General features: G+C 32.1%; 2 protein-coding genes across 3 annotated transcripts in view; one reads left to right on the top strand and one right to left on the bottom strand.

Moving 5' to 3' along the window:
* The window catches only part of LOC129908407 (dynein axonemal heavy chain 3), a 181,181-nt gene that overhangs the window by 97,128 nt on the left and 57,830 nt on the right, over positions 1-26,223 (bottom strand). For both annotated transcript variants that reach the window (XM_055984866.1, XM_055984867.1), the window contains exons 31-36: positions 15,516-15,709; positions 14,692-14,894; positions 9,862-10,049; positions 9,246-9,416; positions 665-1,255; positions 242-359 (exon numbers count right to left, since the gene is read on the bottom strand). In XM_055984866.1, the coding sequence (XP_055840841.1) occupies positions 242-359; positions 665-1,255; positions 9,246-9,416; positions 9,862-10,049; positions 14,692-14,894; positions 15,516-15,709 (1,465 nt within the window). The remainder of the gene's footprint in view (positions 1-241; positions 360-664; positions 1,256-9,245; positions 9,417-9,861; positions 10,050-14,691; positions 14,895-15,515; positions 15,710-26,223) is intronic.
* Positions 22,137-23,483, top strand: LOC129908411 (uncharacterized). The gene is made up of 2 exons (XM_055984871.1): positions 22,137-22,177; positions 22,291-23,483. The coding sequence occupies exons 1-2, from the start codon at positions 22,175-22,177 to the stop codon at positions 23,425-23,427; spliced, it is 1,140 nt and encodes a 379-aa protein (XP_055840846.1). The 5' UTR covers positions 22,137-22,174; the 3' UTR covers positions 23,428-23,483.

Genomic DNA, 26,223 nt, shown 5'->3' with positions numbered 1-26,223 from the left:
AAACTCAATTATCGACAAGAAAACCCAAAGCATGGTCATGGTATGACGTAGTGTATCCTGATGGCTAGTGTCCAGAAAAAGTAGAGAGATGTTGTGTTTTGGAAAGACGTGTCCCAAGGAATATGATATAACTGCACTTTTCAATGAATTAAGTTTATCTACGAAGTTATTTCTGTGTGTGTGGGAGTGTGCATGTGTGCAAGTATCTTAACAATTTTTTTTATCTTTTTTATCAACATACCTGTTAGTGCGGAACCATATGCCCAGGCAAAGCTAAATAGAAAAGTCTGTTGGAACCATATTTGATTGTATGTTTGGTTCTTCTCCTCCAGGAATTGCAAAAAGAATTTTGAAAGCATCTATATGTCCATGCAATGTTGTCATATACGCATTGTTATAAGTTTCCGCCATCAAAATCATGCAAGTGGACATCGTATTTCAGCAAACCGGAGGGAAAAAATTGAATACAAAAAAATTGAGAGAGATAAAAAGGACGAAAATGGAAAAAAAGTTAAATAAATTAAGTTGTCTCTTCCCGAGACATTCGATATGTTCTCTACCTCCCTTCAATGAGGGCTCTCTAAATATGTTCTTTGTGTTCTCGTGAGAGAGAAAATTGAAATTTTAAACCAACCCAACGCAAAATCATCCTAATGAAACTCACCGTGTATTGATATATCGGTGAGGTTTCCAACATTGATTTGCACTCTTGCAACACCTCCAGGGCAGCTGGCACTAGCCAATTAACTAGGTCCTCGTACAATGCCATATAAATATCATTCAATCCTTGTGTAGTTTCGAGGACTTGCGTGAAACTCTGATGAAAAACGCGCCAGCCCAATTGAGCTGGTTCCATATAAATCATGCCGCAACGTGATACTGTTGCGGGTGAGGCTTGTTCCAGGTCAGCCGGCTCGAATATCATGTTCATCATTTTGGTCATTTGGACAATTTCGCCGGACATGAGGCAGAGTTTTTTATTATCATCAAGAACGGTGTTAAGATTTTCTATCCAAACCGCATCGACGGGACCGTCAAAGAGCACCCAATGACGTTCCCTCAACGATGCATTGGCCATTTCACGGAAGGTTTTCGCTAGCACACCATCTGTCCATTCGTGCGAAATGGGATCGAAACAGCCATATAGTTGACCCATTGTTATGGCTTTGGGGTTTATTATACGATAATTGATCGGATATTCGGCGAGGGTGGCTTCTTGGTCGGTGCTAACGCATTTCATTGCTTGTGCAAGGACCTGAAAGTTAAATGAGAAATTTTGTTATAGTTGGTATATTGAGAGAAAGTTATTTGGTTAGCTGGAAATGCAAGGTATAATATGAGAAATAAAGTGCTTGGGGTTTGTGGTGTTTAATTGAAAAGGACATATAACCAAGTAGACTTGTTCAAATAGTTTGGTCATTCTTTCTGAGAAACGTGGAAAAGTGTAGCGATATAAAGTCCTCACAAAAAACATATTGAACATGATCTACATATTTGGCTCCGCATTAAACAGCAACACCTTCGTTAACTCAAGTCTTCCTATTGAACACACATATAAATGAGATAGAGAGCTTGAAAACAGGTGATTTTTAAACTGGACCGATGATTTAAAAAATCTTAAAGTGCATGAAATGTATAGCCGTATTTAACTGACGGTCAATTTAAAAAAAATGAACTTCATTAAATATGTATGTTATATTTTGAATGCATTTCATTTCTCATTTTTTTCACAAACTTTTTGAGTCTTAAAACGGTTCCGCGAACTGTTAGAGCGGGCGGCCACTGCAGAAACGCTCAACTCATCGAGCTAAAGAAAATTTCAAATGGGAAGTGAAAGAGGGCTATTAGTAGTTACGAAAACCACAGGTCTTCCCGTTCGCATCCTGGCACGATTGGCGTGGTAAAGTGCATTGTGCATCTCATAGAGTTAAAAGACTTTTCAATATCCCATACTTTGTTTATTGTAATTTTTTGTTGCTTAGTGGAAAATTAATTTGTTTGGCAAGAAAAATTAGAAAAAAAAAGAGTGTGTGTACACATGTACACGCGACTGAAGTTATACTTCTCATTGTAAATGAATTTCATTTGATATTTTTAATTTCTATTATGAAGTAATTAATCCACACTTAGTTTGTTTACATTTTTATCAAGTGAACAATAAATTAATTCTTTCATCCTCCTTGCGTAAATGTAGTTTTCAATTTATTCTGTGAAATTTTATGTACCATAGCTCAGCTCATTTGAGCTGAGCTGAAAGTGAGCTGAGCTGTCGGTGAGCTGAGCTGTTGGGTGAGCTAAAGTAAAGTGAGCTGATCTGAGCTGTGATGGGTGAGGGGATACATTGATTTTTATTTGGAAAGTATAATGAAATATGAAGATATTTTAAACTTTTATAAAACACTATAGCTTAAGATGTTTGGTTCTAGGTATTAATGGAATTATTTTAACACATGGATATTTTTATAAATAAAACAGATAATTTTTCGTGATCTTTTTTCTTGGTTTTTTTAATAGTAAATATATTTCTATTTTTTTAGTAAAGTATTTCTTTTTTTATCATAAAAAAAAATTCCGGTACAATCCGGTTTTTCGACTTTTTTCAAAATTCCGAGAAAATCGCGTTTGAAAGTTGGGGTAAATTTTTTTTTTTTCGAAAAATCCCCGAATCTTTGAACGCTCCTGGAAGCTAAACCGCTTGAGAGCAATTTTTGGGAATGATGATAAATGATAGCTTGTGTCATGGGCCTACGCTTTGCACATTATCAGATTTTTAAAAAATCGCCTTCCATGTCAAACCAACACATCATGCTTTTTTTTCAGAATCTTGCCTATTTTTTTTTTACTTTTAAGTTCTCCCGGTTTGAGAACGCGTGGACCTACAAAGATGGGAGTTATACCCAAATGTAGGTTAGAGTCCCCGTTACCTTTTGACATCAAAAATTTTATTTTAATTTTCTTCAAAATTCCGCGATATAGGCGTTGGAACGCTTTGATCTAGCGACAGGGGAGTGGTGCCATATGAAAGCTTATATTCTCAGCTACCCGATAGTAGTATAATCCGGTTTTTCGATTTTTTTCAAAATTCCGAGAAAATCGCCTTTGAAAGTTGGGATACAATTTTTTTTCGAAAAATCCCCGAATCTTTGAACGTTCCTAGAAGCTAAACCGCTTGAGAGCAATTTTTGGGAATGCTGCCAAATGATAGCTTGTGTCATGGGCCTACGCCTTGCACATTATCAGATTTTTAAAAAATCGCCTTCCATGTTAAACCGGCACATCATGCCTATTTTTTCAGAATCGTGCCTATTTTTTTTTTACTTTTAAATTCTTCCGGTTTGAAAACGCGTGGACGTACAGGGATGAGAGTTGTACCCAAATGTAGGTTAGAGTCCCCGTTACCTTTTGGCATCAAAAATTTGTTTTTCATTTTCTTAAAAATTCCGAGATAGAGGCGTTGGAAGTTGGGGGCGCTCACTTTCAGCTCAGCTCAAATGAGCTGAGCTATGGTACCTAGCTCAAAAGTGAGCTAGCTCAAATTTGAGCTGAGCTGTGAGCTGAGCTGAAATGTGAGCTTTTTGCAACCCTGGCAACTTGCCACATGGAAATTACCACGTGCAACTTGTCACATACAACTTCCCACATGCAACTTGCCACACGCAACTTGCCACATGCAACTTACCACACGCAACTTGCCACATGCAGCTTGCCACATACAACTTGCCACATGCAACTTGCCACATGCAACTTGCCACATACAACTTGCCACATGCAACTTGCCACATGAAACATGTAACTTGCAACGTGTTGTGTGTTTTATGTTTGCCGTAATGCGGCGTACTGCATTTTTAAATACTAAAGTACTGCCTACTCTAAAGGTGAAACGACAGCCCTGCTACCCAGGGTGATCGCGTCATAATCCCTTTGACATTCTTGTCAAAAAGTAAATTTTCATACTCACCCTCCCATAAGAAGTATAACTTCAAAAAGAGGTAAACAAATTAAACTTAACTAGCACCTCTGTTTACAAACATATTTGCATGAATTTTTGACAGCAGATCAAACTCACTTAGATCTTTCCAAAATAAGTGCATTTAGTCCAATATTCCCTTTCAAATTTTAGAAAATCGCTTTGCCCACTCTTATCAACCGCGCACTCTTATATCATCCTACCCTACTATTTGTAAGTGCCCCACAAGTCATTTTTATCAAAGATAGTGCCCTATAGCTATTTAAAAAAGAATTACTCTCCCGATAATTTTGAATTTTTAATTTTTTTTGTCGAAGAGGTACAACGAGAAAATGTCGGGAAAAGTGACTACTAGGATATTTTTCATCAAGTTTTAGACACTTATTTGATTTAAAAATATTGTGTCGAAACCAGTTAACAATAATTTCCCTAAAAGTTTATTGAAGCTTGTAATACATTTGAAAACATTTTGCGCCTTTGAGCCCAATGAGTTTCAGAGGTGATGCAAGTAAAAATTTTCCACAAGTGTAATTTCATCAGATAATGTAACTTTAGAAACTGTTTGCTTCTTTTAAATGTTGCAAATAGCTTATTAAAATATCGAGGAACCTCCTAAATTGTAATAACATTTTTGACTCTAACTTTATCAATATACTTAATTTTCAATCAATAATATTGTGTTCATGTACCTACCTTTCCAAACTCAAAAACAACAAGACATCCCATAAGTAGACTTAATTTCATAAATTTCTTTACTAGAAAATTTCCTCTTTTTAAATATGCCAAACATCAGCTTCAGCTTCACCAATATGTTCCTTCCACTGAAAAGCCAATTTATTCCTCGACTATCACCATAACTACCTATCTCCAGTCAAGTATTTTTTTTTTTGAAATATCAATATTGACAGTTTTATAAGTAATGCGAAAGTACTTTGAAACTTATTCACTTTGAAAAACCCAAAAGTTAAGTATCCACCTCTGATGGAGGAAAAACTTTCCCTATGCGCTGTTCCTTTTGCCATACTAATGTTAACCCATGTTCCTATGAAACTTCGTGTTCCTACGGCTTTACCATACCAATCGACCTAACTTCATACCTTCTAAAATTGAGTATGTGCAAAGAATTACAAAACAAAACAGCAAAAAAAAAGAAAAAAAAACATAAAAAGTTAAAATACCTTACACCGTGTAAAGGTAAAGGCAAGCTCATGTTGCTGTGTCATTTTTACCACCCTATATACCCCCATTTAAAAATTTCTAAAAACCCCATCACATTCACCTGAGTTTGGTTGTGACAAACTTTAAATTTACGTCACACAGAGGAGCCTCAGCTCATAAATATTTCAATCCAAAAGCCCAGACATCTAAAACTGTCCCCGTGCATGTTCATAAAATGTAAATCAACTCTATACTCCAACCTAACTGATGGCTACTGGTTAAAGGAAATAAAAGAAGGAGTATATAGAAAACAGGACGAAACAAAAAACCAAAAAAAAAAAAAAAAAAAGAAAGAAAACACCAAATTTACAACTATCTCTTTGTACGCCCCCATATTACCACTGTTATTGACCGTGCTGCCTCAAATTAAGTCAAAATTTAAGGCCCTCATAAAAAAGTTAACGAGTTCTGTCCACCCACGTCCTCATACACTCAGAGTTCTTAAAGCTACCCAATGAACAAGCAAACCTTCAGCATCGACGAGAAGGACGATGAAGACAACAACAACAACAACAACGATGGCAGCGTGCATTTTTATAACTCAGAAACAGCAATTTCGTTTGGCATATTCTATTCAATTTAATGCCTCATTAAAATGGAATATATCCGCAACAACAATGGCAACTCACTTCCTGTGTTCCTTCTTGTTGTAAGCTGATGGGCCAAGAGGCTTTAAAAGGCTGCGTGCTGTGTTGTCCTTTCTCGTTTGTGCAGGCACAAGCATCAGACAAAGACCAGGGAGGAAAACTGAATATAGTATCTCGCGTGGTGGTGGTGTGTGTGTGTGGTTGGTGATAAATAAATCCATTTTGATTGTGAAGGACATTATTTGCCATTTCAAGTGCACACCATCAGAGAAGGGATAAGTTGAAAGAGAATTTCTGCAGAGCATGAAATATGCCAAATAAGATGACAAAACAAAAAAAAACTTATCAATTTGCAATGGGAGACGGACACAATCCCGAAATTTTGAATGCAGAAAACCTAGAATCCTGAAAATCCAGGCTCCAGAAAACTTAGAATCCCGAAAGCCCAAAATCCAGGAAACCCAAAATCCCGAAAAACCAAAATCCCAAACATCCAAAATCCTGAAAATCAAACAGAAAAAATAAAAAGCTCTTCAAAACTGTCTGTTCAATGTTCAAAGAGATATCACGGAAATATACAAATATATTGTTTTTTGCGTGATTACTTTTTAATTTCACTTTTAGGAATATTTTTCGAAATTTAAATCCCGAAATATTATATAAAATGAAAAATTTGGGCAATTTTCCTATCCTATTCGCGATTTTGGGTTTTCGGGATTCTGGCTTTTCGGGATTTTGGGTGTGACCCCAACCAATTTGCAATATTCTTGTAACAGAGAGAACATGCACAAGACTGGACTAGAAATTACTTTTGCAGTCTTATAGTTCACATAAAGTTTTACTGTTTTACTGATAAGTTATAGAAGTGAATCCCTTACTGTCCGTAAGCAGATTGCTTGATTCATAAGAGATATTCCAGGTCCGTAAGAAATTATACATTGCTGACTAAGATTAATCATTTCCAGCGCAAGTTTACTGACATTGAAAAAGCATTAGAATTAAGCGGCCCATACACACCACACTTGCGTGCACACCGGAGCTACAAAATCAAACCTTTTTGATTTTTTGGTGTCGGTGTCATGATCGGTGTGCCGTCTGTGGTGCGGTGTGCACACAAGTGTCTTGTCTATGGGCCGCTTTACGCGGTTTTGCCTAAAAAATTTCTTACTCAGATTTATTAGATTTTAATATTTGTCAGTGTTGGTGAGATAGCTTTTTGAAGTAACTAGGGCAAAACGAAACTCTTAAAACTGCATGGCAAAACACATAACTTTCCAATCATTTCCCCGACTAAACTCTGCTGGTTGTCCTTACTTAACGAAATTCAAAAAAAAAGATAATTTTTTTTATAAAATGGGTGGATAATTTCAGAGACTGCCGAGGATTAAGTCAGACATAAAAAAAGTCCTTTTAAGCTCTACCTAAATTAAATCTAAAAGTTTTTTTAGGTAATGGTGATAAGTTATTTGCAATCAAAATATTTGTTATTCATACATTCGCTAGAAGATATTTTAGGATCAAAGTCTCGAACAAGTTTTGGTTTACTGATATGAGCGCACAGTGTAATGGTTCTGGTAAGAAAATTACAAATTTATTTTTTTCTGATTTTGAAAACATGAATTTAAAAAAATTTCCTCCAAATTAATCAAGTGAGACATTAAAAAGGAGGTCTCTTTAAATTCTATTTCTTTGATGTTTGGTTGCTGAGTTAATTGCATCCAAACATTTGTTTTCTTACATACGGGGGCAGAACTATTTGCAGTCCAAAGTTCCAAATAAACTTTGGTTTTTAGATAAGAGTTCACAGTAAACAAGCCTATGCATTTTAGTACAAAATTTGGATTTTCAAAAAAAAAACAAAATCAAGTGGTATATACCCCTTACAAAAATATATTTTGATTTCTATAAAAAAAAACTTTTTGACTAGCCAAATCAACTAGGGCGAATGCCTTGTTCGATTTCACTAGTCAAAAAATTTTTTTTTTTATAGAAATCAAAATATATTTTTCTAATGCACTGAGCTCGAATCCAAAGTCAGAAAAATTCTATCACATCACGTTTTTGAGATATTACCATGCCAAAACATCACGCAAATAGTGTTTTGGACGTTCAAAATTCAATATCTCAAATACTTTGCACGTTACAGCTATTCTAATGCTTGATTCAAATTCAGAAAGTCAAGGGCCATTGGAAAAATATAATTTGGTTTTTATGGCAAAATTATTTCTCGCCAATACTACTGTCATTTAGGGAAAAATAGATCTTCAAAATGTTTTTTTTTCAACTTTTCTCAATATTTTCTAAAACAAAAGTATAATTTTTCCACATAATCTTAAAAAATAGGTTTTAATCTAAATAATTGCATTCCAAACTTTTCAAAAATCAAACGTATTTTCGGTAACTTTTTTATTGAAAAATAGGCTATTTTTTCAAAATAAATTCATCAAAAATCCAAAATTTAACTTTTTGCTCAAAAAATATTTAAAATAGATAGAAAACACAACAAAGTAATTTTTAACTAAGTTTTGTTATAATCCAACCATTTTTGTAAAAGATAAGAATAAACAATAAAAAATCGCATTTTCTTCAATATTTTTGAGGTTTTACAAAAAAATAGTTTGAGTAAAAATTGTAGACAATTTTACTATCTACAACTTTTGCATTTAACTTTTTTCGCTAGGAGGTCTACTTTTGGCAGAAATCGTAAAAAAACCACGATTTTTGAGACCAACCCCCTTTTCCTAAATTTGTTTGTGGGCAAATTATTTTACCCCTTTCATATACGATTTATCCTAAATTTTCCAAGCACCCATATGCTGCTAATAATTATTTTATTTTCAAAAATTCGGCACTGGTCTAATCTATAAATTTTGTTTTTGTTATTTTGTACTTTGGTTTACTTGTTATACTTTTTTTGCCTTTGTGTTTCGATGTAGTTCTAGCTTAAATTCTGTTTAATTTAAGGTGAACTTCATTTTATTTTAATATGAACTTCCATCTTAAGAAAACCGACTAAAAATTTTAAAAGTATGGTCAGACTTCAGCTTTATTTGCAGCCTATCATACTTATTTTCAACAGTGAGATAAACTAATGGTAAAGCACTCGCGAACCAATTTTGTTAGGTACACCTATGTTTTTATTTTGCAGTAAGCAGTTTTGAAATTCTTATTTAAAAAAAAAAAAAGAAATAATTTTATAGATTCCTTACGTTCTTTGTTGTCATAACACATACAATTTCATCATAGAATATGCTCAAAACCTGGATTGAACAATTTGAGATTGTTCTATAGAATTGCAAAAAAGTGATTTTATTCTGGTTCTATGTAAGTAAGGAACTTAACTGAAGAAATTCACCACAATAAATATAAAAAATGATGCTTGGGATTGTCTTTTTTCTACCATGGACACTGAACAACCATATCCTGCGAACTACATAACCATCATCCAAAGAGAGAGGAAGAGATATACTCACTTGATATGCTGTTGTTTTTCCACCCATCGGTCCACCCACAATCATAAGACCGTGTCGCACCAGGAGCATTTCGTAAATTTGTAAAATCTTCTCGACATACCATGGTGTCGCTTGGAGATTACGCTCCTCCAAAATTTTCCTCATCCATTTGAGGAGATCATCTCGTGAAGGCTGAAAACGAAAATGAAATAAAGTTAGTGGGCGTCCTAAGCTTGGGAATAACGAGAAATTCATTTTGCTAGGCTAGGCACTATAGGCCTATAGGACGAATATGAATACACACGGACACACGCATCATAACACTTGGACATCTCAATTCGTGTGTCCTTGCTTGCTTCATCGTCATCTCGCATACAGTTGGTAGTTGTTGGCCAGCCGCAAGTTTTTTTTTTCTGTCATTGAAGCAGAGAGTGTGTTGCTTTTGAGAGAGAAAAGCAGCAGCTAGAGGCAGAGCAAATGCTTAGGGTAAAGATTAATTGGACGGATACAATTTTAAGGAAGCACACAACAACTAAAAATCCTCTAGCTATACGTGTGTTTTGAATGAATTTCGTTTGGTGGCGGCAGCGAGGCGGTGGGCGACTCAGAGCTAAAACGATAAAATGACAAAACTTACCTCAGGCAAATCCACACCTGGGAATAGATCCGTGTAAATGCCAACGAACAGAGAGACATCTTGGTCGAGAAATTTTGGCAGGTTAACATCGACGATGGCTCGCAGGACAATTTGTGCTTCAGGCAAATTGGGATGCATCCGTCGTAACGATGCAGATGCCAGAAGGACAGATTTAACGGCTCGCATACCTGCAAGAAGAGTGTGAAATTTGTGTGTGTTATAGTTGGTTTTCAATAAAAAAAAAAGATAGAGACAGACAGAGAAAAAAAAATGAAAACAGGTAGATAGAAGCAAAATGGTCAGACATGTTCATTTGGGCTTGTCACCATGTTCAGATGCTTTTCACTTTATCTGTCTAATCAATTGGAATGACATTTTTGGATTTTTCATTTTTTTTTTTTTTAATTTTTTTTTGTGAATTGTGTTGTAGGCCTGAGTTTTGTGGAGCATAGCATTTCAATTATCTTTTCTATGCAACTGAGTAGGGAGGAGAATTCATGTCAAAATTTGGGATAAGGAAAAGAACAAAAAACCTTGTTAATGAAAAAAACAATAAGACTTCAGGAAAAGAGTATATTACTTTAACTTATGCATCTTATTAAATTTTAAAAGCAATTGTGCTTTGCACAGATCCCAACCTATCTAATTTAGTGGTGTCTACAGTGGTTAAAAATATTGTACCATTTTCCCATGATTAATTTCAAACGGTCTCTGGGGCGTATGTGTAACATTTCCGGACAGAAATTTTTTTTTTTTTTCAAGTAGGTATATTGGATACCAAGTGCATAATACAACTGCGAAGGCAAAAATACTTTTTAATTTTAGAAAAACAATTATTTTCAGAACATAAACGCGGAGAAGATTCGCCTTGTTGATTCTACATTCCAGAATTCGTTTATTTGAAACGTCTTTCAAAGAATCTAATCTTTGGCAAGCCAAACTACAGAGGAACAACAAAGCTTAAAGAGAAAATATTCAAAAGAAATACAGGGAAAGAATTAGACTGATTTATTGACATGCAGACCGATTTATTGTTATGCGACGATTTTTCGCCGATCAAAATTTGGCTGTTGAAATAACAGGCATAAAAAAAGATTTAATTTTGAAACTCAAGATTTTCCTTATAGCGATATAAAATAGTCACATTCCTAATCAAAGCTAATTTAAAGAATTTGGAAGTATAGGTAATGCAATAATGTTTACAGTTGGCACCCAATGACGCCAAGTCTTTAAAAGATCGTTGTAAATAGATCAACACCAATAAAATACGCCATTATATCTTTCAGAAGAAGCTCATTTCGACAAAATTTTGCAATAACATTTACAAGGTAGAAATAAATAAGATGTTTTGAATAGGCTTCTCCTCATATACGATTCATTCTTGAGTTCAGCAAAAGCCAACCCTGTTTAACTGAAACTATAGAATTTTTGAAGTGAAAACTTCTTTAGTATCGTAGTGATTTGAAACAAGATGAAATGAAAACGCGACACGACTTCAACTTGTTATAATAGATAGATGAATGAAATTTGTACTGTAGATAGGTATATAAATAAATTATAATTGTACAAAATTTCAATTAATTTAATATTCAAAATTCGGAGATAACGGTAAAAAGATGTTCTTTTCCAACACATGTTATATCTTTTGATCTAGTGCACATACAAATTTAACTTTAATACGCATGCTGATAACATAACCTTTTATTTAATATATCACACATAACGGTACGTACTCTACAAGTGACAAAATCTTAAATTGAAAAAATTGAAACATACCTCAAAACACCTGTGGAGATCTGTTGGCGATGACCAGCTACCAGTGTAGGAAGTACCGTAATCTCAGTTTGGAAATTCGACATGGTTGACTTTAAAAAATTCTAACTTCTCTTGTAGACATCTTTGAAATGAGATTTATACATGATTATACAAGGTGAAACAATAAGCTTTCACATGGTATAAAATTTTTTATAAGTTGTCAAACAAAAAAATTGAATTAATAGCATGAGAACATAAAAATAAATGTTTTTTTGTTGCTTTTTTTGATGAAATTTCATCGAGTTTAAAAAATTCTAGCTCTTTTTGTACATGTCTCATAGACTTGATCGATATATACCTACAGGGTGTCCTACAGTCACCGCCCCAAATGAAAACCATGGATTCCTGAGGTCGTTTCAAGTCGAAAAACTTAAGAGGTAATTTTCTCGTTTTCGTCCCGTTTTCGAGTTACCACGGTTTTTATGAGTTTTGCTCTCTTGTCCTTTAACTGGCCTTATCTTTGCCAAACTACGTTTGATTTGAAAGATTTTTTTTACAACCAATCAAGAATTTATTACAGTTTAAGTTTGTCTAAAAACTTTTTTTCTGCGGACATCCCTTCCTCCAAAATTTTGCATCAAACACAATTTTCTTCGTTTTTTAAGTTGTTTTTTACACTTTCATATCATTTAAGTCAAAAAAACACGTTAATGAGTATTAATTTTTTGTGCTTTTTATTAAAGCCCAGTTTATTTCCATAAAAAAATAAGTTTTATTTCATAAAAAAGGCTACTGAAAGTAATTTAAAAAAAAATAAACAAACTGAGTGAATTAAAAAAAAATAATTTTTAAATAAAAAATTAATTTAAATAAATTATAAACTTTTTCTGAGCTATTGTGGTTAAGAAAAGAACAAATAGATAAAGCTCAGAAAAAGTTTTAATTCATTTAAATTAATTTTTTATTTAAAAATTATTTTTTTTTTAAATTACTCAGTTTGTTTATTTTTTTTTTTAATTACTTTCAGTAGCCTTTTTTATGAAATTCTAGCTCTTTTTGTAGATGTGTCATAGACCTGATCGATACATATATTTTGAGCTTGGACAATAAGCTTTCAGATGATATAAAATTTTGTATAGGTTGTTAGGGAAAAAATGCATTTAATAGCGTGAGAAGACAAAAATACGTGTTTTTTTCGCTTTTTTTGATGGAAATTGATCGATTTTAAAAAATTCTAGCTCTTCTTGTAGATGTCTCATAGACCTGATCGATATATATATTTTGAGCTTAGAAAATAAGCTTTCAGATGATATAAAATTTATATAGGTTGTCATATAAAAAACATGGATTTGAAGGTGATAGAATAAAAATAGGTAGATTTTTTCAATTTTTTTTTTGCAAGAAAAATGATTTTTTAAGGTTTCACTTCTACCACGTGTGAATTGCACACATGATTTTTTTTAGCTAAAAAATCAGATCATGAAAAACTGAAGAAACCTTCAGAATCCGAAAAAAAAAACCCCAGTGGTATGCGGATTGAAACGGAACAGATAAAATTTACAATGAAACTATTATTTTTTGCTTAAATTGTTTTTATTTAATTGTTTTCCTGATGCAACTTCATTTTTCGTGTCAGTTGATTGAAATTTGAAACTTTGAATTGTTGAGAACTTCTTTTGTGGTTGGATCAACTTCACGGGAAACAGTTCCGCACAGCCTACTCGAGTATCACCTCGGGAGCAGCATGAACAGCTAGAATTTGCCACAGAATTTGTTTGCTCCGCCACTGTTGCAACTACTCTCCGCTTTTGGTTATCTAGTATCGGCAAGAAACAAATGGAACCAATCTGAGTTGGCTTCTAGTAGTCCATATATATATTAAGTCAATGTTCAACACGTTTTCAAAAAATAGTTTTTCAAACCAAGATTTTGATTTATTTAAATCCGTTTTTCGTCGAAATCGGCTGATTGGTTACCGAGAAATTAAAAAATCAGAAAAACGGTTCTTTGACAGGTACCTATCCATGATAACGTACTTCACAAACGTATAAAATGCATTTTCGTCTTTTTTTAATAGGAGATAGGTATTTTAAAATGCTCTCAATATTTAAGCTTTAAAGTGTAAAATATAATGCTGTGATATATTCTCTAATTTGAAGACCTACATATGTTATGTAAGTCTTCAATAGCTGACTAATATAACTTAATATGTATATAAGCTATTTTTAAACAAACAATTTCTAGTCTTTTTTAGGGTTTTGTTATTTTTGTTGTTTTAAATTATCTGAAAAGGCTCGAAAACATTGGTTTACATAGCTTGTTTCTTGTATTAACGTCTTTAGAATTGGTGAAAATTTAAAGCATCAGTATATTAAAAATAAAATCGCAATATACTACAAACATTGCACAATACATCAGAACTTTATTACCTATTATTGTAAGAAAATCGCCTTAGTTATGGTTCCTTTCTTTGATACCAAAAATTCCGATAATCTCTTACTCATTTTTTTTTTTGAGGTTTGCTTTTTTCTTTATTTTTCGTACTTGAAGGAAAGCTAGCATGGTTACTTCAATAAACATTTCAATTAATTCTTTTATTACCGTTCCATCAACCTCATATATGTATTGTATACATTTATGTACGTAGGACCATTTATTAAAGAGGGCTTAAGACTTACATAAAAAACCTAAACCATTTAAATATAATACCATTGCAAAGTTTTATTTTCTTTTAGTGTTGTTATTCTCTGAATAAAATTAAATACCAATTTGAAAAAACAAAACAAAAAAAAAATCCAAACCCATTAAGGACCACTCAACCAATCAATATAACACAACACAATACAACACACAAATACCTTCCCTGGCATATATTTGAAAAATAAAAAACTTAAAACATAATATTCAACAAAATACATTTTCATGAACCCTTAACGGAAACTATCCTTAAAAATACATCCAATACCTTAACTGCTTCATTTTTTTTTTTTTTGAAAAACTAAAAATACACACTACAACTCTTCATGACCTAAATAAAAAAAAAAATGGAACGAATTGAAAAAAAAAAACACTTACCATAGTCGTAGTGCGATTGAGAGGATAACTGCTCGGAGCACAGCTTGTACGTGTGCACGATTTTCTGGGCCAACGGACGTGCATCATCGAATCCGTTCGAATATAAAGTGATTTCACCAATCATTGCATAGTCAGGTACCATCATAGCCACCGTCCGGAAGAGGACCTTCAAATTGTCCGGAAGTTCCGTGCGTCCAGCATACCTTTATGGAAATGAAAAGACTTGTAGAGAAGAAATCGATTCACACACACAAATCTTCCTTTAATTTTCCTTCCTTGGCAATCTTGCCATGTTGGAAAATAGAAATGATATAGAAGATAGAAGCAAGAGAAAAAAGGACATCAGACGAAGGACTCTATTTTATTATGAAAAAGGACATATTTTCTGGTTACAGCTCTCTATATTGCATACGAGCATGAAATAATTGTATGCAAAACTGCTGTCCACTTTGAAAGTAAGTTTTTCAATTTTAATTTTTCTCCCAAAAATATACTCTGCAACTCTTTTATGTGTATGAAAGAAAAGCAGCAGGAGTAACTTTCGCATCTATATTACTCTGTCGTTGTCATCGTCGGTCGTCTTTGCTTTGGTTGCCATATCCTCAACCTCGTCGTCGTCGTTGTCGTAGACGGTTGAACCATTATTATGTCCTTCAGGCAGGATATCGTATAATGTATAATGTTACATAGCAGAATTTCAAAATTACGTGACATTACCAATACCATCCATCCACAGGATCCAGTCAAGCTCAGTATCCAGGCCCAGACCAGACTCGATGTGTATAAAATGAAATGCATAACGTCAAGACCAAGTGCACACTTACCCTGGGTTCATTGTAATAAATATTGAGCAAGTTGGATCCAATTTCAGCATTGTGTCTTCGAAGAAGAATTTTACTACTCTCCTGGCGATAGCCCGTTGTATCGTAAGGATTTGTTGGGCAACAACAGACAGCACTTCCAGTTCGATTCTATTGAATTCGTCGAAGCATGCCCAAGCTCCAGACTGGGCAAGACCCTGCAACATAACAAAATGTGTATAAAAATAAGAAAAAACAGTTTCGAACATAAGAATGCAATCAAATTTTTGTTTTTCATTTTCGTTTTTTGGAAATATTTTAATTTTGTTGCGGTTGGTTATGAAAATTTTGAAAAAGGTATTTTAAATTTAGGATGCTTATCTCTGTCAATGGAGTGGCTAAGTTCGTTCTTAAACGATTTTTTACTTAACGTACTGAAGAGCTTTATGCAGTATCCCAGAAGCAATTTTAAACATTGCTTTTTTTTATCACTCACCGTTGAGAAAATAAAAAAAATAGAATTTTTAAACTTTTACATGAATAACATAGTGCTCAATTTTGTTTAAAAAATATGAGCAAATTTTAAATGATAAACGATGAGTGATACAAGAAAACTTCAAAGAACAATAAATTTAAAGTTAAATTTGAGCTACAAGTTTGTGCAACATATTTGTTGTCTAAAACTGTAATAAATATTATAAGAAACTTTGATAAATATTTGTTTCGATGAATTCCTTTAGTTGTTTTTTGGTCCCCGAAAATATTTATATACGATCTTACTCAGTTGTTATTAAAAACAAAAATAGAGAAAAAATAAGTCTTAGGATAAGTATAAATTTTATAGTTGAAAGACTTTTTCCAAGAATTTTAATTTTCTTAGCACAAAATATTTAATTTGTTATGAGAAGAAGAGAATTATAATTTTTAATATTCCTAGAATATAAACAAGTTAAGTGAGCTGATGAAACTCTATGACTTTAATTATTGTTTCATATAAGACTTCTGAGTAAGAGTAACAGTTGTTGTCAATTAATTAATTTTTTTTTTAACGAAGAAAAAAGGCTCTTCAAAAAAATAAAATTGCACAAAATTCTACTTAATTTCGATTATAAGGACGAAATTATTATTTTAAAAGCCTTTAAATAAAAAACATACAGAGTTTGTATACCTTATATTTAATTTTTTTTTTCTTAAAAAACAAATAAACTTTAATTTATTTCTCTAGAAAAATCCCGACAAAATGCTCTGAAAAACACTGTTTCATTGAATATAAATTACAATATTATTCGTTCTAGGTATATCTTTAGGCAAGTTTTTAATATAACAAATCATACGATATTTTTTTCAAAATTGTAAATTTAATTTTGCAATTGTAATCTTAAACTGTAAAATTGTAAATTTGGGGAAACCGACAAAGTTATGAATACCAGAGTTATGCGCGACAGAGTTATACGCGTCAAAGATATGAAAAACCGAAGTTATGAAAGGCCGAAGTTAAGAAAAACCGAAGTTATGAAATACCAGAGCTATGAACACCAAAAACAATAACGTGTGCTGTATCTTTTTGTAAAGCCAAAAACTATGTCTTTTAATATGCAAAGCTTTTTAAAGGACTAGTTTTTGAAAAATTAATTTTCAAAATCAAAAATTTGAAAAAAAAGTAAAAAAAAAGTTCAAACTTTTTTTTCAAAATTTTATGTTATTAAAAACCTTATCTTATCTGTTTTTTTTTTTTTCGGTACCAGCGTTACTTTCATGTAACAAATCTTCGAAAATTCTTAAAAAATATTCCATTAAATAATTTTTTAGGTTTCGATGGCTTAATTGAAAGATAATAATGCCTAGTTACTAATTTAGTAGGTACAAAAAGTTAGTCAAATATCATACTTCAAATTTTTTTATCGAAAAAGGGACTGAAATCCACATTTTTTTAAATTTTTTTTACAAAAATTTTTTTTTTATATATGTATATAATTTTTTTAGAAAACTGCCCCTCCCGTTGAGGGAAGGACTAGGGGGGGGGGGGGGGAGGGCGGGGGAATTGACAACCCCGTCTCATACAATTTTTTTCTTGTCTGGACTCAAGCTATACGCTCTAGCTTTTTGGCACATTCCTTCCGTATATCGTTCCTCTCAATGGTTGCAATCCCAAAAAATTTGTTTCATAGCTTTGGTGTTCATAAGTCTGGTTTTTCATAACTTCGGTTTTTCATAACCTTGGCGCGCATAATTCTGGTATTCATAACTTCGTTATTATTTCACAAACCCCTTCTAAAACTTTGAACTGTTAAGAAATTTGTAGCAAAATGGAGTACGATACAAAAGGTGAAATACATAAAAAATAGCAAAATGCTTTTAGGTACTTGAAAAATTGTAAAGTAAAGTACCTATGAAGTTTTTTATTCACATTTTGTGCATATCAATAATCTAGTTCATAATTATTAATGTACGCATACTGGCTAAAGAATGATTTGATAAATACATTGTTCCCAACTATAAACCAATGTTTTTTAGCTTTATCCTTAACAAAAGCTGCTTTTTTTGCCAAAATAGCTGTAAAAAGAATTAGGTTTACGAAAAAGTCAGAAATCAAAACAACGGCAATTATAAAGATTCAAACAATATTTTTTTTAATTTAAAAAGTAGGGCTCTGTTTGCCACAATTCACCAAGGTTTTTTCTTCATCAAAGACGTTAGAGCCGAGAAAAACAAACTTTTCCATTTCGGTCATACATTGAAAACATTTTACAGTAAAATTTACGATGTGAACATTGTCAACGGGGACTCATTATAAGAAAAAAAACTAGTGTTATATGTAATTACGTCTAAAAGTCTATATGAAGGAAAATGTAGCGAATTCCATTCTTATTTATTATTATTATTTATTTATTTGGTTTATTTATAAAGGTATTGGAATAAAAATGGCCAAGATGTTCACTTTACTCTTATTTTAAACCTGAAATATTTAGTGACAATAATAAACACAAAAAGCTTAGGTAAACATTTGCTTCGATTAATTCCTTTGGTTATTTTGTGGTCCACTCGAATATTAATATAGCTTAGTAAAGATTTAACGAGAAATTTGTAGAAAGGAAATAGACAAGTATAAACAACACTTTATACCGTTGAAAGTCTTTTCCAAGAATTTTAATTTTCTTAACACAAAATATTTAAACTGCTAAGAGCAGAAGAGAAATGTTAGGTTCGTTTCCTAAGAATACAAGTTTGGTTATATTGAAATTTCAAAATATTAATGGGCTTATGAATTTCTATGAATTTTACTGTTTGCCTGAGTAAAATAATTGAAGTAGAACTGTATATTGATAAAATAAACGAAATCTTAAATTATTAAATAAAATTGTTGCAAAAACACCTCCATGATCTTAAGACATTAGAAAAAGGTCAAGGTTACACCCAACATCGTAAATTTTAAAATTAATAATGTCAATAGAAATGACTTTAGCTATAATAAAACACGTATTTTTTAAAAATTCAATAAATTCATTATTTGCTTAGTTATTTCGAAATTTACGCAGTAAAAAAAAAGTTTAAATAATTTATTTTTGTATATAAATGCAAAAATTCAAACAAAAAGCTATTTAATATTTATATTTTTAGTTTATGCACGAAAAATATTTTTTCTGAATTTCGTAGTTTTTACATAAATTTGCTTGTTTTCCAAAAAAGCCAAACTTCCAACATTAACTGCCAATTAAAAACTATTGGTGCTATTTATTAGAAATATGGTGCATTATTTCGATAAAGCAATTCTTAAAGATTATGTAAGAAGCTTTAAAAGAATAAAAATATGTATTTCACAGCTTTTGGGCGATCTTTTTCGGTTTGTTACAGAAATGTCACATTGGGCTACAAGGGGTTAAAAAAAAAATTGTAATTATTTTAGCTGAATGCAAAGGCCTGTTCACTGTGATCTCATATCTTTTGGTTTTCAGTTATGAATAGAGTATACCTAAAGAGTCCTTTTTATGATATCTCATTCGAGGGATTTGAGAAAATTTTTGAAAATTCTGAATTTTTAGACAAGGGCAGGTACATAGGTACTTACTTTTTTCAAAATATTTTCTTTAAAATAAATCTAGGTATAAAGAAAGACGAAAAGTAAGGAAACCTAGTTCATTGAAGGATGTTAGTGAACAAAATTTTGTATGTAGAAAGAAGCTCTTCTTTGTTTTTTGTGTGGTTACAAACAGTACATTCTTAATTGAAATCAAAAAGTGTACGTAGGTACCTGCTGTGATTTGGGCACATGTACATAATGTAACTTCATATTCAATAAAAAAAATCAACAATTTTGAAAAAAAGTCCAATATGATAAATTTCTTATTAATTTTAATGAAAACAAGTAACTTTTTAAACTAATATTCTTGTCAACCTAATTTAGAGGGAACAATTTAAAAAAAAAATATGATACCTATAGTAATAGTAATAGAATTTAGTATTGTTAATTCGAATGTTAATTAAAAAAAAGAGGTTAAAGATTTTTCGAAAATTATTCAAGGGGTACCTACCCCTTGTCTGAAAATTCGAAATTTTCAAAAATTTTTCCAAATCCATCGAATGAGACAACAAAAGAAAGGACTCTTCAGACTCCATTAATAACTGAAAACCAAAAGTTTGTAGGAGTTCGAGTTGTTGAGTTATTTGCAATCGAAATATTTTTTTCATTCGGAAGTAGGTATATAGCTATTTTCTGATCAAAGACCCGAAGCAAATTTTGGTTAACAGATATGAGATCACAGTGAATAGGCCTATGCATTCAGCTAAAAAATAAAATTATCCATCAAGGGCTCTAAAAATTCGGAAATTTCAAAAATTTTTTCCAAATCCATCGAATGAGATATCAAAAGAAAGAACTCTTTAGACTCTATTCATAACTGAAAACCAAAAGAAATATTTTTTTGTTTTCATTCGGAAGCAGATATTTTCGGATCAAAGACCCGAAACAAGTTTTGGTTAACAGATATGAGATCACAGTGAACAGGCCTATGCATTCAGCTAAAAAAATTACAAATTTGATTTTTGTATAAATTTGGATTCGAATACCATCTCACAATGAAAAAAAGCTGTACTTCAAAACCAACGAGCTTTAATAATTTAAGTACCTAATTAAAATTACATACATTCGAGTTCGACCGCACGCGGCGTGTGCTTTGATAATATTTGAAGGCCAAAAAAGTTTATAGGTACCTATGTATATGTAAAAAAATAAAAAACTAAAAAGATTAACTAAATTCAAAAATAAAAGATAGCCTGCAGGCAAAATAGGGACACGTCAAATTTACATATTTACAATAGGTTCCACGCGCATGCAAATTTAAACGAAACCTAAAATTAAAACATTTATTTATTCAACATTATAATTTTTTATTCGCTGCTATTAACTTAATTCCTTTTTTGTATAAATCATTCTTGGCGATTAAGTCTCTCACGAAAACCTTTTATGCAAAATGGTCTTGATTTTAAGTTCAAATGCCATAATTTTTTTTTTGTTAAATTTTATCTCATTTTATTTTATTTCTACCCACTTTTTCTTCTTCTACCTTTAGCTTACAAAGCTATAGGTAAAGTAGTACTCGGCAATCAATTAAAAAACATAATCAAGCTTTGTTAACCATTTATGAACTTCTTTAGCCCAAATTCTCTTGTCATTCACAAACTAATTTATAATTTTTCTTGTTAGATACCTTAAGACCCGTATAAAATTTAATGATGGAAATTAATTAAATGGTTGATGAACTCTTAAAGAACATGATGAGTGGGATCGCGCTAGTTTAACAAATTTGAGAGATATAAAAAAAGCTAGCAAGCACCGTTAAACAAAAATAATAAATTACTTTTTCTCCATTTTGACAAACTGTATCAATTCTTTGTGTCTATTCATAAACATCGATGCTTTTTTGAGAGTATTTAACATAAAGATAAGAAAGAAGAACCTTCATAGCATAATATAAAAAAAAAGAAATAGTAAAAGAGACTATTTAACGAGATTTACAGTGGGACACGATGAATTTAAAATTGGACATTTATTTAATTTTAAATTTTTTTAAAATTTTTCAAATTAAGTTGATTTCGATGAAAACAAACTAGCGCATCCAATGTAAGACTAAGACAAAATTAAAATTAAAACTTTAGATAAAAAGAGTCAAACCTATTAGAAAGAACCAAAACTTAAGATAAAATTGTTTTTTATTTAAAAACTAGTTTTTTGTAGGAAAACCTACCTAGATATTGTACCAATGTAAAATTTAAAATAGAAAAACAGCTGTAAATCACAGAAAATTTTAAAATGCATAAATAATAACCAGTTTTTCTATTAATTTGTCCCACTGTAAGCCGGCTTAATTATACTAAAATTAATGAAACAAATAAATCGATAGAAATTTAGGGTTTCTTCATTTTACATAAATGCAAATTAGTAAGATAAGCCCGGTAGGTAACTATATTCAATTAAAAAAAAAAAGGAATCTATTGGCAAAGTGTGAAAGGCATTTATAGAACTTGAAACAAGTTTTAACTCAAGACTATCTGCGTCGCAAAAAAGATAGTAAATTTTTTTTGAACGAGTATCAGCAAGAGAACCGCGATATAAAAAGGCTAGAGAATCTAGAAATTTCATCATTCACTCGATCTTCTTCTCGGGCTGCAAATCATAGAACAGAAGAATGGTAAGTTAAAGATTCTAAAGTCTGGATACTTCAATAACTTTAAAGTCTTTCTAAGATTTAAATTTAAAAGATGCTTAGTTTACTTTACTTATTTCTTTTTTATTCAATTTTAGAAATTCTTTGTTGTACTCTTCGCTGTTATTGCCACAGCTGCCGCAGCTGCAGTTTCAACTGAATACCTGCCACCAGTACAGGAGGCTGTTATTCCCTCAAATGAATACTTGCCACCTGTAGCTGCTCCAGTAGCTATTACTGCTGAGGAGCCAACCGTTCTTGCTGATGATGGATACCGTTACAAGACCGTCAAGCGTTTCCGTCTGAGGCATCGTCGTGACGTCAACGAACTCCCATCCAACGAATACTTGCCTCCAGTTGAGGAAGCTCAATTCGCTGTCGCCGAACCCCAACCAGAAATCCAAACCGTCTTGGCTGATGATGGATACCGTTACAAGACCGTCAAGCGTTTCCGTTTGAGGCATCGTCGTGACGTCAACGAACTCCCATCCAACGAATACTTGCCTCCAGTTGAGGAAGCTCAATTCGCTGTCGCCGAACCCCAACCAGAAATCCAAACCGTCTTGGCTGATGATGGATACCGTTACAAGACCGTCAAGCGTTTCCGTTTGAGGCATCGTCGTGACGTCAACGAACTTCCTTCCAACGAATACTTGCCCCCAGTTGAAGAAGCTCAATTCGCTGTCGCCGAACCCCAACCAGAAATCCAAACTGTCTTGGCTGATGATGGATACCGTTACAAGACCGTCAAGCGGTTCCGTTTGAGGCATCGTCGTGACGTCAACGAACTCCCATCCAACGAATACTTGCCCCCAGTTGAAGAAGCTCAATTCGCTATCCCAGAACCCCAACCAGAAATCCAAACTGTCTTGGCTGATGATGGATACCGTTACAAGACCGTCAAGCGTTTCCGTTTGAGGCATCGTCGTGACGTCAACGAACTCCCATCCAACGAATACTTGCCCCCAGTTGAAGAAGCTCAATTCGCTATCACAGAACCCCAACCAGAAATCCAAACTGTCTTGGCTGATGATGGATACCGTTACAAGACCGTCAAGCGTTTCCGTTTGAGGCATCGTCGTGACGTCAACGAACTCCCATCCAACGAGTACTTGCCCCCAGTTGAAGAAGCTCAATTCGCTATCCCAGAACCCCAACCAGAAATCCAAACTGTCTTGGCTGATGATGGATACCGTTACAAGACCGTCAAGCGTTTCCGTTTGAGACGTCATTAGAGATCTATGACTTTGTGATAATAGTATAAGCTTGAGTTGAAAACGAGTAAATGATAAAATGCAAAATATAAAAAAAAAATAATTGAATATAAAATTACTGTTTATTATTTCCTAAACCTAAGAAAGTCTTCTGAAAAAAAAATCGACATATTTTTGTACATGCGTAGTCGAGAGATTTCCATATTGAAAATCAGAAATATAATTTTCGCAGTCCAAATTTGGTTCTTGTGACTATCACCGAACACATATATAACAATAGTCGATTCCGACCCTGGTTTATTCTGCACTGGTCATACTAAATTATGAGAATCAACAAGAACAAATATACGTTTAAACGAGTTCAAAAAAGGTTTTTCAAAATGTCTTTCGCACTCAAAAAAAATATTTAAGCAACTTTCTTTCTTTTATCAAAGAACCACCTTACAAAATGTTTTATGCGCCTTCGCCTTCTTATTTACATATAGAGGGGCTTTCGATTAAATCTCTCATGAATCATTGCAACCACACGCTGTCCAGTGTCCAGGTCCGGATAGAGAGGTGTTATCACCTTTATTGTAGTATATTTTGTAGATGAAGCTTGAATTTGTATAACGGGTTCAATCAGAACTTGCTTCCAGAAGAAATGGAGGGTTTGCCCCAAATTATTTGATTAAATTGAATAGTCCTGGGGCTCAACCATGTAACATAAGTAGCTCCGTGAACTAAGAACTGTGACCTCAAAATTTTTGAATCAAACTAGTCTAATTCATTTGTCTACCTTTAGTTTATGTTTGTACATCCAAAATTGAAAAACAAAAAATAAATTCATTTTTCTTATAAGAAATCTGAAAAATTAAAATCCGCCGAAAACGCTAAAATTTTGAGATAAACGTATACCTACAACATATTGTAGTCGTTTGTCCACCACCAGTTCTTTATACAACCAAAAATGATCGTTTTCCACCCTTCGTTTAGGAAATATTCAAAAAACTAATTTTTATAGCAACTTTCATACAAATTATAATTTTTTCGTTAAGGAAATATTCAAAAAACAAGTTTTTATAGCATCTTTCATACAAAATATAATTTTTTCGTTTAGGAAATATTCAAAAAACAAATTTTTATAGAAACTTTCATACAAAATATAATTTTTTCGTTTAGGAAATATTCAAAAAACAAATTTTCATAGCAACTTTCATACAAAATATAATTTTTGTTTTTTCTAAAATTGAAATGGCAATCCTTTGTCCACCTCGAGTAGGTAATGGATACAATCAAAAATCACGTTTTTCCACCATGCGCTTAGAAGATATTAAAAAAAAAAAACAAAACAAACCCTGTACTGAAAAATTCAAAGCCCCCTTAAATCCTAAAAAATAACTTTTTTTCAGGAATTCAAACTTCTGCCGTTTGTCCACCTCGAGTTCTGTACTGCATTGAAATTAGAAAAGAAAAAACTCTAGATTGCATAGATATAGATATAGATACAAAACTAAATGACTTCATCAAAGCCAATTTGTTATGTTTTTAATTATTATGATTTAAGATGTTTTTTTGCGGGCGGAAAAAGAAAACAAACTATGCAGCTTTGTATAAGCCCCACAGTCAAAATTTTGAATCCTTAGCTATACAAACTTAAAAATAGTGGATGGTCAAAAAAGTCACATGGTTATTATACCTACTATTCATTGATTAAAGAAGAGCAAATTAACAAGGTAACTGGGGTGTATACGTAACTTTTTTGTATGTAATAAAAAAAATATGCGTTAAGAATATTAGGTACAATATTAACTCCTAAGTGGGCTTGAGGTCAATTTTGTTTATCCTAATATTTATTCGACGTTTCGGTTGTGATTACAACCTTCTTCAGGAATCTATAATAAATATTCTTAGTCTAAAAAATAATAATTAAAAATAAAATAAAAATCTATACTTACAATGTTAAGCTTAAAAAAGTTTAAGAATTTTAAAATCTTAAATTTTATCTGGATTGGTTTTTTAGTTTTAAAATATTACAAAACTAAAAAAACCAATCCAGATAAAATTTAAGATTTTAAAGATCTTAAACTTTTTTAAGCTTAACATTGTAAGTATAGATTTTTATTTTATTTTTAATTATTATTTTTTAGACTAAGAATATTTATTATAGATTCCTGAAGAAGGTTGTAATCACAACCGAAACGTCGAATAAATATTAGAATAAACAAAATTGACCTCAAGCCCACTTAGGAGTTAATATTGTATATTAAAAAAGGTCACGAAGATAGAAATAATTTAAATATTAGGTACATGCAAAAATTAGGCATACACTAGCTGCAATTTTGAAGAATTTTGAATTTTTTAGTACAAATGTTAATTTTTGAATAACTTCTAAGCGTACGGTGGACAAACGACGATTTTTGGAATTTTCGTGGAAGACTTTGAATTTTTCAGTAAAAAATTTGTTATTTTGAACATCTTCTTAGCTTTTTAAACATTTTTATTTGTTTTTTGTCAAACTATGCTAAACTTTTTCGCGATTCAGAAATATTACGTGGAATTCGATTCTATTTTCATATATGTAACACCATTTCACCCTTTCGGTACTAGCGTTACTCTCATGTAACATATCTTTAAAAATTCGTACAAAATATTCCATTAAATAATTTTTTTAGGTTGTGTATTTTATTTACATGTAACATGAGAAACAGACATTAGTTTAGCTATTTATTATTTTGGAACATAACTTTTTGCTATTCATATATCTTAGTTGTGATTTTTTTGACACGATAATACTGAAAAAACATTTTTTAATATTGATTTTCATAGCTTGGGTTT

This window comes from Episyrphus balteatus, chromosome 2 (assembly GCF_945859705.1).
Source record: "Episyrphus balteatus chromosome 2, idEpiBalt1.1, whole genome shotgun sequence".
Taxonomy (NCBI): domain Eukaryota; kingdom Metazoa; phylum Arthropoda; class Insecta; order Diptera; family Syrphidae; genus Episyrphus; species Episyrphus balteatus.
This window is presented reverse-complemented; position numbering and strand designations above follow the sequence as displayed.